The 13,433-nt window shown below is 40.0% G+C and overlaps 1 protein-coding gene across 1 annotated transcript in view; it reads right to left on the reverse strand.

The window, feature by feature from the left end:
* Nucleotides 1–13,433, reverse strand: part of LOC121282852 (mucin-2-like) — a 136,417-nt gene that overhangs the window by 90,458 nt on the left and 32,526 nt on the right. Inside the window, exons 8-12 of the mRNA XM_041196666.1 lie at nucleotides 10,456–10,573; nucleotides 10,219–10,357; nucleotides 3,300–3,410; nucleotides 2,161–2,230; nucleotides 113–250 (exon numbers count right to left, since the gene is read on the reverse strand). Coding sequence (XP_041052600.1) covers nucleotides 113–250; nucleotides 2,161–2,230; nucleotides 3,300–3,410; nucleotides 10,219–10,357; nucleotides 10,456–10,573 — 576 coding nt within the window. The remainder of the gene's footprint in view (nucleotides 1–112; nucleotides 251–2,160; nucleotides 2,231–3,299; nucleotides 3,411–10,218; nucleotides 10,358–10,455; nucleotides 10,574–13,433) is intronic.

Genomic DNA, 13,433 nt, shown 5'->3' on the forward strand with positions numbered 1-13,433 from the left:
TGGTATACACTCCTGTTCCTATGATTCTATGTGATATGGAACCAAGAATTGCTTTGGTTTGAGTTGCCCCTGAGCACAATACTACGATAAATCCTAGTTGTTCAATACCTACCGCATGTCTTCCCTTTGTATGATTGCTCCAGTGTTATGTAGACTTGCATCAGAGGAACTATTTGGACCTGCAGTTGCAGGCCAAACTGGGTCTCTAACAGGATGTGGAATGTCGATGGTTTGAAAACAGTATAATTTGCTGCAAAAACAAAATGGTTCAATATTTATATAGCTCCTGCCTTCTGTAACTAATCTCAAAGGTCGCCATCCCACCCCACCCACTCTGCCTTGAGAACAAGTTATAGGTGAGAAAACAACAGGGCCCCTTCAATTGTTTACTCCTCCTGAGCTGAGCTAGTATCCAACTATTCTAATAGGCTGCTCCACTGTCTAGCTATTATTTCTAAGTTATGATTTGTGTTGTGGTAGCAGTCTTCAAGCTTACACATCCTCCATTGCAACTGTAGTATTTCTACATATATGGCTGAAGGGCTTAAGGGTGAAAATGTGTTTGCCTAATGTCGCTTCAAGCAGATAGTGCCCCTTGCCACTCAGTTCACATAGCTTTCTTCAATGAGAAATGCCACATGGGCTGTGCAGGACTGGTCCTCAGCACTGTCTCTCCTCAGGAATTGGCATGTCTCAAGCAACACTGTGTGAACAACTTTTCCCCCTTTGTTTTAATTCACATTATCATATTCCTATTAAAAATTAGATTTAGCTTACAAAGGTAGAACTTAGCTAACTTCCAGAGGTAGAATTTTTGACTTAAAATTTAAAGTCATTTAGAATATTGCTTGGGGTGACTTGTGGCCAAACATCTCACATCACCTTTGAGACAATTAAGTACTTAAGGTTGATACCTAAGTATTTCTTGTCATTTTGATTTTCATTCAATATCCCCATCAGGGGTATTGTCTGAACAAATGTAAAGGTACTGCAAACTCCTACACAAATTTTATGTACTTCATTCTAGTTGATAACTTTTAATGCTAGCTCAGATAATCCTTGGCCCACAAATTTGAGAAAGTGCTTATAAGTCTGTTTGTATTTTCCTCCTCTGTAAACAGAGGGAGTCAATACACATTGGAGAGACATTAATGTATACAGATGTGTAAATGTACATAGTCTGTAACAGAGGAAGTTAGGACTATTTAGGTTAAAAAATTACAATTTTAACAGTTATTTTGGCTCATATATTGATAGAGTCACATGGATTTATTGTTTTTTTGTGTAGGAGTGGTAGGAAATGAATGAATCTCATTGGAAAACGATATTCTATTCATTCATATTTATATGTAAAATAATTTTTTTAGTCTATAGAACGTTTTAAGTCTCTGTGTAAAGACAAAAGACTACAAGTACCAGAATGTGAAAGACCATGGGATCCACTCTCATGTACAAAGGGCCAATATTACAATGCCAAGGACATGCTGTTATCTGATTGGATATTGAATGGTAATCTAGACCATGGGGAAGACAAGATCAACTTTTTGAGCATGACCAGTGACGCAAACAATACAGACACCAACCCCATGTAATTTGTAACAGGAATCATAGTTAAAGTTGATTGAGCAGTAGAATAGCCAATAGCATTTTAGTTAAAAATAAACAACACTGCCGTTGCTCTAGCGAATTCATTGCATTCTAAACAATTCAACTTTCTGTGTTTGTTAAAACACTCCTCACTCTCATTAGTAGGACCTTAATTTAACCTCATTCACATCTCATAAATTGCACTTTCTTAAAGGCCATCATGATATACTAGGGTAACGGTCATAGAACATCTTTGCAATTATTGTGAACCCAACTTTTATCTCTTGTTTACATATGTCAAGAGATTAGTCAAAGCAATCATTATCAGCTTATCAGCAGAACCTGTTGAATTAGATAACTCTTTCATCTTAACATAAGGTCTAATATAGATACTTCCTTCAGACTTTTTGACAAACATGCTTAGCTTATGTGGTTCTGTTTGGTGATATGAATAAAGCCTGAAGATTCACTGAACCCTTTGACAGATCCACTCTGAGTCCCTAAAATACTAGTAACTTGTCTTTAAAAAGTGGCAAGGTACCCACAACAAATTGCATAGGGACTGGTTCCTACCTGTTACCAGTGGTAATGTTGCTTTGACTCCATTAATAAAAACTTTCCCATTATCTTTAAAAATAAGAACCTGAAAATTAAATCAATAATTTTAAATGAATGCGGCACATTTAGGATTAAATGAAGAAACAATACAGTTTTTTTTTATTATTTTAGAGGCAAATACCCTTTTCTCACTAAAGAACTAAATTAAAAGTCCAAAGAACATAATGCAATCATCACCACTGTGGAAAAGAGTTATTTACTCTTTCACTAATAAAGCCAGCATTTGTTGCCCTTGAACATTGCAGAGGCCAATAAAGAGTCAACCACATTACTGTGGGTCTGGAGTCAGAACCATGTAAGGACAGCAGATTTCCTTCCCTAAAGGGAGGACATTGTCTTCATGACAATCAATGATAGCTTCATGGTCACAATTACTGAGACTAGTTTATAATTCCAGATTTATTAATTGAATTTAAACTCCACCAGCTGCCGTGGTGGGATTTGAACCCATGTCCCCAAACCCTGGGCCTCAGGATTACCACTCCATTACCACCATGCTGCTATCTCCCCCAAGAGAGAAGAGGAGATGTGTTTTTAATTGTGTTTTTAAAGTGTGAATCTTGTGCGAGGGAGAAAAACTGAAGGACTGCCAAAATTGTCGGATGCTGTAAAACAATAGAGTAAAGGACTGCAATGAGTTTTCCCTTCAGTGAGAAGGAGAGTGTTGGACAGTATAAAAGAGGAAGGATCAGAGGAACACTGGCTAGAACAGTATAAATAAAATAGAGGAGTTAAGAAAGATCATGATAGAGTGAGATGTATTGGGTTAGAAGATGCCCCAGGGGTTGCCTTCTTTTGTATCCAATTGAAAACAATGAGAGGTCTATTGGAAAAGCATCCTCAGATATCAGAATAACATTCTAGCTTTGGATGGACTTAGGCTTTGTTGAGAATAAAAGCAACTGAGAGGAAAGAAATGCTTCTAGAATGTAGACAAATGGGCAGCTCTAGAGTTGGAAACGATGGGATTCCATTTGAGACCAGTAAACATAAAAAGGCCAAGAATGGTGATAGGTAGAGTAGGATTAAGCATGGAGGCATCAAAGGCTGTGGTGATAGCTACATAGACTTGCCACGGTATCCAAGGAACTTACGTTGTGCTTATGATCAGTTGTAAACACCAGTGATTTTAAGCAAGTTTCTGTAGCTATTGTTCCACATGGAACTATTTCTGCCATCAATGTGTACTGTGTCGTATCACAGTCCTGTTAACAGATAAACATGAAGGTGATTATTATCCATCATTTGAAATTTGGAAACAGGAGTGACTAAAACAAAAGTGCTATGTATGTGGAATAGATTGCTGCAAGCACTGTCAGTCATTTTTTGATTCAATCCTATGAAAAAAATTGTCTATTAACTTATATCTAGTTCTATAAAATATAAAGATAGCTTTAACATAGATGACCAAACGCTGAACTGCTTAAGCTATACAGTTCTAATCTGACTGCCACGGAAGATTGTCAGAGTGAGACTTTAGAGGTTGTACTGAACACCTTAGACGTTGAATATATATGGATTCTAAAGAAACTTATGGTTTGTCTTAGCAAATTTAAATCATACTTTGATGCTTTTGCATCCAAAATGCTGCTGTTCCAGTTCTGTGACATCAGGAGCTTGTGCTGATCTTTCTAAAAGCACTTCAGAGATTTTAAACCCATAAAATATTTCAAATAATTGCAGCTGAACATTATGGCTTCTTTGATGTTTTGACCATGGAAAAACCTTTATAGAATGAATTATATAAGTTCAAATTTTCGTTTGAAATCTTGACATTTTATGATTACATCAGTTAGATTTGCAGGTGACAAGCACAGAAGAAGGGTTATAAGAACTAGTAGATAGACTAGTAACAGCAGACATGAACTTCGCAATGAAAGTGAACATCAGCAAAACCAAAGTGATGCATTTCTCAAAATCATCAAGAAATATTCATTGTATTCATAGGGAAAGAGCTAGAACAAGTGCAAGAATTCAAGTATTTAGGAAGCATAATATCTGCAGATGGAAGATAAAAAGAAGAAATAAGAGAAAAGATAGCAATGGAAAAGGCCATATTTAGTAAGAAGAAACATTCTGAAGGGAAGATTAAGGAAAAGGAGGAAGGGGAAGGAAGAGAATATCAATGCTGGATGGCTTGAAAATTGCAGTAAGTTATTGGAAAATGAAAAGACTGAATTATTGACCTTTGTATTGTATTAATCACTTTTAATCACGTAACCGTACTTATATGCCTTTCATATTAATGAACGTGAGCTGGTTGTGGTGGAGTCCTGGGGGCAGAGTTTGTCTCATGGTGCTAAAAAGATGGAGCTACAAAGGAAGAATTTTGACTGAAGACGTTATTGTTGGGACAGTTTTAACTAAAGTAGACACACACATGAGGCCATGTCAGGGCAGCTCCTTGAGGTGATGATTTGTCATAGACACTCCGTCTACAGAAACTGAGCTAGACAATGGCCACTTGGGAATGTGTGAATGGCATTCTTCCTGCCTCAAGATACAGTAAAACCACCCATTGTTGGCATGCACCTCGAGACACCAACCCTGCTGAGGGCAGGATATGGCCATGTGAGAGCGGTTCCGGATGGCCAGGGTGGGATTAATAACCCAATCAAGCTATCCAGTTCAAGGTATTGCTTTATATGCCCAGAGCCAGGGTCAGGAAAGTGTATAAAGACACTGCCCTCAAGGACTTTGTTACTGCAGTTGGTAGTGTGGCTTGGTCAGCCATTCTGAAGTTCTGCAGGGGCATCTGCCAAAGGACTGACTACCTGAGACAGACCCTAGCTCACAGGATCCTAAGCAACTAGTGTCATTGTGAGCATGTACAATTTCTTAGGGATTTAATAAAGGTGTTTTACATTTAGTGAAACAGTTTCCAACTTGTTGTGTGCCACTGATATCAAAAGTAAAGAGCCTTTAGACCGACGGGGGTGGGGGGTGGGGGGATCTTACACACAGGATAGAGAGACATGGAAAAGACTATGAGCCAAGGACCTGCCTTCAGGCAGAAGGCATATGATGGTGATTATCTTGACATTTTCCATCAAATGTCTCCTGAATTCAGGGAGAAATGTAATCCCCATCATTTGCCTCCTTTTCTAATGGCATTAAATTGTTGCTAGTATGTGGTTACTAGCACCAAAATGCCTCTAGGACATAAGGATATGCAAGAATTGATAGGCTATTCATTTTGGGCAGGGCATGACAGCTGAGTCCAATCCTGTATCCACTGAACATGTGCGTACATGCACTTTCTACCAGAAGTCACTGAATAGTGGTCAGGAACTAGAACCCTAAGATCTTCTATACAAGTGCAACAGACAAAGGGACACATTTCAGAGAGTTCCTTTTCCTGAAAATTTTACCTCCCTTAGGAGATAAAGTAAGTTGGAGAGAATCCATGAAAGGGCAGAATGCACATGCTTAGATTAGGCTCAATAGAGAAAACAGCTTCTACTTGTTTCATTCTCTAAAGTGATCAAAAACATGTGCACCAGTGAAGTAAGGCCTTCTGATTTTTGTCATATTGTTCTGCTTTCTGATGCATTTCATTTATTTCCGAATTCTATCCTGCACTCTGCATCTGTCAGTTATATCTGGCTTCAAACCCAGCGAACGCAAGTGGGGCCGTAGCCTTCTACTCCACATGAAAAAAACATCAACAACAATTCCTGTACTGATTAGTGATGGTTGCTTGAGAAAATTAATGATACATCTCCTGTGGCACAGCTCATGGATTATCTGGTGTCCAGGGCTTACTTTAGCTCAAATGCTCCCTGTGGAAACATATGCAATTGTAACTACTTATAGCTGAGATCAATAAAATGTCAGTAAATTGATTGTAGATTTCAAGCTCCTAACCTGTCTTTTTTTTCTAAGATTGCTTTGCATTCTAACACATTTGAAGCACAATGAATGTGTTTCAGACAACGCTTCTATGTAGACTACATCTTCTTTTCTGAATCAATATTGTCATACCAAACTTGGTCATGAAGAGATCATGTTCCATCAACTCCAATTTTCTTCTATGTTCACTCCAAAAGGGGGTTGTTGTGTGCTTTAGGGCTTTAAGTAACTGTTTTTTTAAATTCCTCATTGATAGGCGCATAGGAATGATATCACATGATGGATTCTGCAGCTACTTGAACCCTCTTGCTACATTTTTCTAAGACAACATAAACAAACAGCATAGAGCTGGAACAGAAAAAAACCCTGAAAAGTTGATCTAACTGAAAAACTATTGAGAGATGGTTAACATAACGATAGATGTGATTAAAAAAAAACATTGTAGCCATAAGAATATGAGCTTTGGAGTACATTGCGGTGATGTAGCACTCTGATGCTCATGGAGCTATGCATAGATGTTGAGGGATAGGTCAATAGAGGTTCAGTGGCAGGCATTTAAGGGGATGTTTCAGAATACACAGAATAAATACATTCCAATGAGAAAGAAAAATTCCAAGGGGAGAACCCACCATCTGTGGCTAACTAAAAAAAAAAGATATTATCAACTTAAATAGAAAGCATATAATTACAGTGGATAGAATGTAGAAAACAGCAAAAATTAAAGATTAATAAGGAAGGAAAAATTAGAGTGCAAGAGAAAGCTAGCTAGAAATAATAAAAACAGATAGTAGGAGTTGCTGTAGATATTTTAAAAAGAGGAGTTAACAAAGTGAGTGTTGTCCCTAAAAAAAGTGAGTCTGGAAATTAATAATGAAAAATGAGGAGATGGCAGGTGAATTGAACTGGTATTTTGCATCTGTTTTCATTATAAAGAATACAAGTAACATCCCAGACATAGCTGCAAATTAGGAAATGGAAGGGAGGGAGGAACACAAGAAAATTACAATCACCAAAGAAGTGGTACTGAGCAAATTGTTGGGGCTGTGGGCTGACAAACCCCCAGGTCTAAATGGACTTCATCCTAGGGTCTTGAAAGAAGTGCTTAGTGAGATAGTTGGTGCATTGGTTTTAATTTTTCAAAATTCCCTAGATTTGGGGAAGGTTCCATTAGATTGGAAAATAGCATATCTAACTCCTTTATTCAAAAACGGAGAGGGACAGGAAGCAGGAAACTATAGACCAGTTAGCTTAACATCTGTCATAGGGAAAATTTTAGAAGCTATTATTAAAAATGTTACAGCAGAGCACTTAGAAAATTTCAAAGTAATTCGACAGAGTCAACATGGTTTTGTGAAAGGTCAATCAAGTTTAACCAATTTATTGGAGTTCTTTGAAGAAGTAACATATGGGTCAGAATTTTGCCCTCGTCGGGCGGGTGTGGCCCAATTAACAGCCAGCCAGTGAAATGCGTGCCACAGCACTCAGTGCTGCAGGGGTGGGGGTGGAAGGAGCGTGAGCGCGGAATTGTACGCATGTGCGGGGGTGCACACAGTAAAAGCTCCGTGGGGCACAGAGATGCCTCAGGGAGCTGAAGAATTTTGAAAATAAGAAGTAAAGAATTTAAAAATGTTAACAACATGTCCCCTCATGTGACTCTGTCACCTGAGCAATGACATGTTAAAAATGAGTTTGAAATTTATTTTTACATCACTGATGGAAACCTCATCCTGCCCGTGGATGAGGTTTCGCAAAAAATCCAAAGGCTGCTTGACCTTTTCACCTGCCCGCCAACTGTAAGGTTGGATGGCCAACAAAAAATTTCATTTAATTAGAACTTTAATGGTCTTAATAGGCCTGTTAATTGTCGGTGAGTTCGCTGCCAACCCCTGTGAGTGTCTGTCGACCAAAATATCACACGAGAGCGCGATGACATCAGGACACTTGCCCAACACCATCACATGTCAGTTTATGTTCGTTGCAGTCGATTGCGCGCCCGCCCGATGAGTGCAATATTCTGCCCATGTTGTGGATAAAGGGGAGCCGGTGGATGTTCTGTACTTAGATTTCTAGAAGGTATTTGATAAGGTGGCACATCAAAAGTTATTGCGGAAAATAAAAGTTCATGGTGTAATGGGTTACATATTGGCATGGATAGAAGATTGGCTAGCTAACAGGCAACAGAGAGCTGGCATTTTTTTTCTATTCATTTATGAGATGTGAGTATCACTGGCTGGGCCAGCATTTATTGCCCATCCTTAATTGGCCTTGAGAAGGTGGTGGTGAGCTGCCTTCTTTAACTGCTACAGTCCATGTGGTGTAGGTACACCCACAGTGGTGTTAGGGAGGGAGTTCCAGGATTTTGTCCCAGCGACAGTGAAGGAATGGCAATATATTTCCAAGTCAAGATGGTGAGTGATTTGGAGGGGAACTTCCAGTGGTGGTGTTCCCTTGTGTTTGCTGCCCTTGTCCTTCTAGATGGTAGCAGCCGTGGGTTTGGAAGGTCCTGTCTAAGGAGGCTTGGTGAGTTCCTGCAGTGCCTCTTGTAGATAGTACACACTGCTTCCACTGTGTGTTGGTGGTGGAGGGAGTGAATGTGTGTTGATGTGATGCCAATCAAGCAGGTTGCTTTGTCTTGGACAGTGTCAAGCTTCTTGAGTGTTGTGGGAGCAACACTCATCCAGGCAAGTAGGAAGTATTCCATCACACTCCTGACTTGTACCTTGTAGATGGTGGACAGGCTTTGGGGAGTCAGGAGGTGAATTACTCACCGTAGGATTCCTTGCCTTTGATCAGTTCTTGTAGCATAAATGAGTCATTTTCTGCTTAGCAAGATGTAATGAGTATACCACATGGATCAGTGCTGGGGCCTCAACATTTTACAATTTATATAAATGACTTGGATGAAGGGACCTAAGATATGGTTGCTAAATTTGCTGATGATACAAAGATAGATGGGATAAAAAATTGTGAAGAGGATATAAGGAGACTACAAAGGGACATATATAGGCTCATGAGTGGGCAAAGATCTGGCAAATGGAATATAATGTGGAAAATGTGAAATTGTCTATTTTAGTAGGAAGAATAAAAAAGAAGCATATTATCTAAATGGTGAGAAATTGCAGAGCTCAGGGAGATGCAGAGGGATCTGGGTGTCCTAGTGCTTGAAGCACAAAAGGTTAGCATTCTTGTACAGCAAGTAATTAGGAAAGCTAATATAATGTTATAATTTATTGCAAGGGGAATTGAATACATAAATCAAGAGGTTATGCTTCAGTTATACAGGGCATTGGTGAGTCCCGATCTGGAGTACTGTGTACAGTGTTGGTCTCCTTATTTAATGGAGATTGTAAATGCATTGGAAGCAGTTCAGAGAATGTTTACTGAAGTAATACCTGGAATGGGTGGGTTGTCTTATGAGGAAAGGTTGGACAGGTCAGGCTTGTATCCGCTGGAGTTTAGAATAGTAAGAGGCAACTTGATTGAAACATATAACATCCTGAAGGGACTTGACAGGGTGGATGTGGAGAGGATGTTTCCTCCTGTGGGAGAATCTAGAATTAGGGGTCACTGTTTAAAAATAAGGAATCGCCCACTTAGGACAGAGATTAGGAGAATTTTTTCGGTCAGAAGGTCGTGAATCTTAGGAACTCTCTTCCTCAAAAGGCAGTGGAAGCAGAGTCTTTGAATAGTTGTAAGGCAGAGGTAGAAAGATCCTTAATAAGCAAGGGTGTGAAAGGTTATTCAGGGTAGATAAAAATGTGGAGTTAAGGTTACAATCAGATCAGCCATGTTCTTCTTGAATGGCGGAGCAGGCTCGAGGGGTTAAGTGGTCTACTCCTGCTCCTAATTCGGATGTTTGTGCTATGAGAAAGAAGGCTCTTATTCCTAATTCCCCTTGGACAGCTTTATTATTAGTTATGCTATCAACCCTTTCTGTCATGGAATAATATCCGATAACCCCATCAACAAGCCCCACCACCCAGCAGATGAAGTATAACAAAATTAGGAAGAGGATCAAAAATAGCAATGTAGTGCATTTAGTATAATCTACTATTAATCTGCCTGGACACCAATGAAAAACAGGCACAAATGCAGCATAATATTGCTGTCTACACATTAATTGACATGTAACAGAAATAAATATGCACAAGATGTTTTTACCTTAGAGAGAATGTAATAGCAGTCACCATGAAATATGTATTTCATGCCATCAAAAGTGGAGACATGTGCTCCCCCCTCGAATGAACAGACACCTGGACAAGGTAGATTTTTGCATAGCCATTTACCTCCATCGCAGACACTTAAATTGCAAGGAACACCAATTTAGTACATTCATTCAAAGCTAAATATAAGGTACAATACATGTTTTTACAGGAGCAGAATTAATGCTAACTGTACCATTCTTCACATTCTGTTGAAATCTGAGTGCCTGGATCATAATGTTTGCCCTTCATTCTACATTTGCATTCCTTCACATTAATGCACCCAGACCCAGAGTAATCATCAAGCACCATTCCTGAAAAATATAAAGAATGTCTGTAATTATTCCACTGTACATCTAGTTATTTTGTATGGGAGGAAAGATAATTGAAAAGCTTTATAGGTCTTATATGCTTATCAAGGTTATGGGATTTGAGGAATGGAACACTTTGATACTGCTTCTGTGATTGAGTGTGGACGATCAGGTTAAAGCTCCCATGAAACTATACCAAAAATATACTTTAACACCAACTTCATACAAACGCCCACTATATATTATATTTTATATTTGTTTGTGGGATGTGAATGTTTCCAGCAGGCCAGCGATTATTGCCCATCCCTAGTTGCCCTTGAGAAGTTGTTGTTGAGTTGCCTTCTTGAACCGTTGCAGTCCATGTGGTGGAGGTACACTCACAGTGCTGTTAGGAAGGGAGTTCCAGGATTTTGACCCATGGACAGTGAAGGAACGGCGATATATTTCTAAGTAAGGATGGTGAGTAACTTGGAGAGGAACTTCCAGGTGGTGGTGTTCCCACGTGTCTGCTGCCCTTGTCCTTCTAGGCAGTAGAGGCCGAGTGTTTGGAAAGTGTTGATGGAGGCTGCCCAGTTGTCACAGTGCATCTTGTTTTATACACTGCTGCCACTGTGTGCCTGTGGTTGAGAGAGTGAATGTTTAAAGGGGTGAATAGGGTACTGATCAAATGGGCTGTTTTGGTGTTGAGCTTCTTGAGTGTTGTGGGAGTTACACTCATCCAGGCAAGTGGAGAGTATTCCATCACACTCCTGACTTGTGCCTTGTAGATGGTGGACAGGCTTTGGGGAGTCAGGAGGTGAGTTATTTGCCATAGGATTTCCAGCCTCTGAACCACACTTGTAGTCACAGTTCTTATGTGGCTGGTCCAGTTCAGTTTCTGAACATTGATAGGATGTTGATAGTGGAAGATTCAGTGATTGTAATGTTATTTAACATCAAGGGGAGAAGATATTGTTCTGTTGGAGATGGTCATTGCCTGGCACTTGTGTAGTACAAAAGTTACTTGCCACTTGTCAGCCCAAGCCTGGATATTGTCCAGGTCTTGCTGCATTTAGATATGGACTGCTTCAGTGGAGCTGAGCATTATGCAATCATCAGCAAACATCTCCACTTCTGACCTTATGCTGGAGGGAAGTCATTGAAGCAGCTGAAGATGGTTGAGTTGAGGATACTATCCTGAGGAACTTCTGCGGTGATGTCCTGGAGCTGAGATGATTGACCCCAAACAACCACAATCATCTTCTTTTGTGCTAGGTATGACTCCAACCAGTGGAGAGTTTTCCCCAGTTCCCATTGACTCCAGTTTTGCTAGGGCTCCTTAATGCCACATTCTATCAAATTCCACCCTGATGTCAAGGGCAGTCATCCTCACCTCACCCCAGTTCAGCTCTTTCGTCCATGTTTGGGCCAAGGAGGTCAGAAGCCGAGTGGCCCTGGAGGGACCCAAACTGAGCATCATGAGCAGGTTATTGCTGAGTGAGCCTCACTTTATAGAAATGTCAATGGCACCTGCCACCGCTTTGCAAATGATTGAGAGTAGGCTGATAGGGCGGTAATTGGCCAGATTATATTTGTCCTGCTTTTTGTGTACAGGATATATCTGGCTAATTTTCCACATTGCCAGATAGATACTGGTGTTGTACTTTTACTGGAACAACTTGGCTAGGGGGGTGTGCAGCTAGTTCTGGAGCAAAAGTCTTCAGTACTATTGCAGAGATATTCTCTGGACCCATAGCCTTTGCAGTATCCAGTGCCTTCAGCTGTTTCTTGATATCATGTGGAGTGAATCAAGTTGTTGAAGATTGGCATCTGTGATGCTGGAGACCTCCAGGGAGGCTGAGATGGGCCATCCACTCAAAGCTTCTGGCTGAAGATGACTACAAAGGCTTTGGCCATGCTGTTTGGCATGCAAGTAGTCCTGTGTTGTAGCTTCACCAGGTTGACACCTCATTTATTGGTATGCCTGGAACTGCTCCTGCCAAGGCTCTCCTGCACTCCTCATTGAACCAGGGTTAATCCGACATTGATAGAAAAAGGATTATGCTGGGCCATGAGGTTACAGATTGTGGTTGAATAAAATTCTCCTGCTGTTGACAGCCCTCAGTACCTAATGGATGCCTAGTTTTGAGCTCCTAGATCTATTCCGAATCTATGCCATTTACCACAGCAAACATGATGAAGGGTATGCTCAGTGAAATTCTAAAGTAAATTGGGGCAAATTGCTCTTAGGTAAACTGGAAGGTACTTCCTGTTGCTGATGAAATCCTGAGGTCAACTGTAAGGCGTTGCCTGTTATTTAGGAAGTTTTTCCGCAGACTGGCAGTTGCTCAGGGTCAGAAAAGAAGAAACCAGCTGCACGATACTAGTTTCCTTCCTCATTATATATTATTTTCAAGATTTCAGAAAAACTTTTGAAACAGTACCTGATAGGTTACCTCTTTGAAAAATGTTAGCTGGCACAGTTTTGTCATCAGCATGTTGAGATGGAGCAAATTGTTGTTGGGTGATGGGAATGGTGGGTTTCTGTAAATGGGGAGTGTTCTAGGTTGAGGAATGTAATGAGTGGTGTACCACAGTACCATTACTCTTCAACATCTCAATGTTTACAAATGATATCAAAATAGTTATGATGTTTAATATAGTGAAAGATGACAACAAGCTAAAGGGAGACTTTGACTTTGGAAGTGGCAGACAACAGGTACAGCTTAATGTAGACAAATGTGAAGTCATAGACTTTAGGATAAGACATCATGAAGCATGATTATAGGTGAGGCAAAAGGGATTACTGCCTGTATAGAAATACTTAAGCTTATAATATTTCTATGGTGTTAGGATCAACCACATAAGTGGTTAATAAGCAAGG

This window comes from Carcharodon carcharias, chromosome 10, assembly GCF_017639515.1.
Source record: "Carcharodon carcharias isolate sCarCar2 chromosome 10, sCarCar2.pri, whole genome shotgun sequence".
Lineage (NCBI taxonomy): Eukaryota > Metazoa > Chordata > Chondrichthyes > Lamniformes > Lamnidae > Carcharodon > Carcharodon carcharias.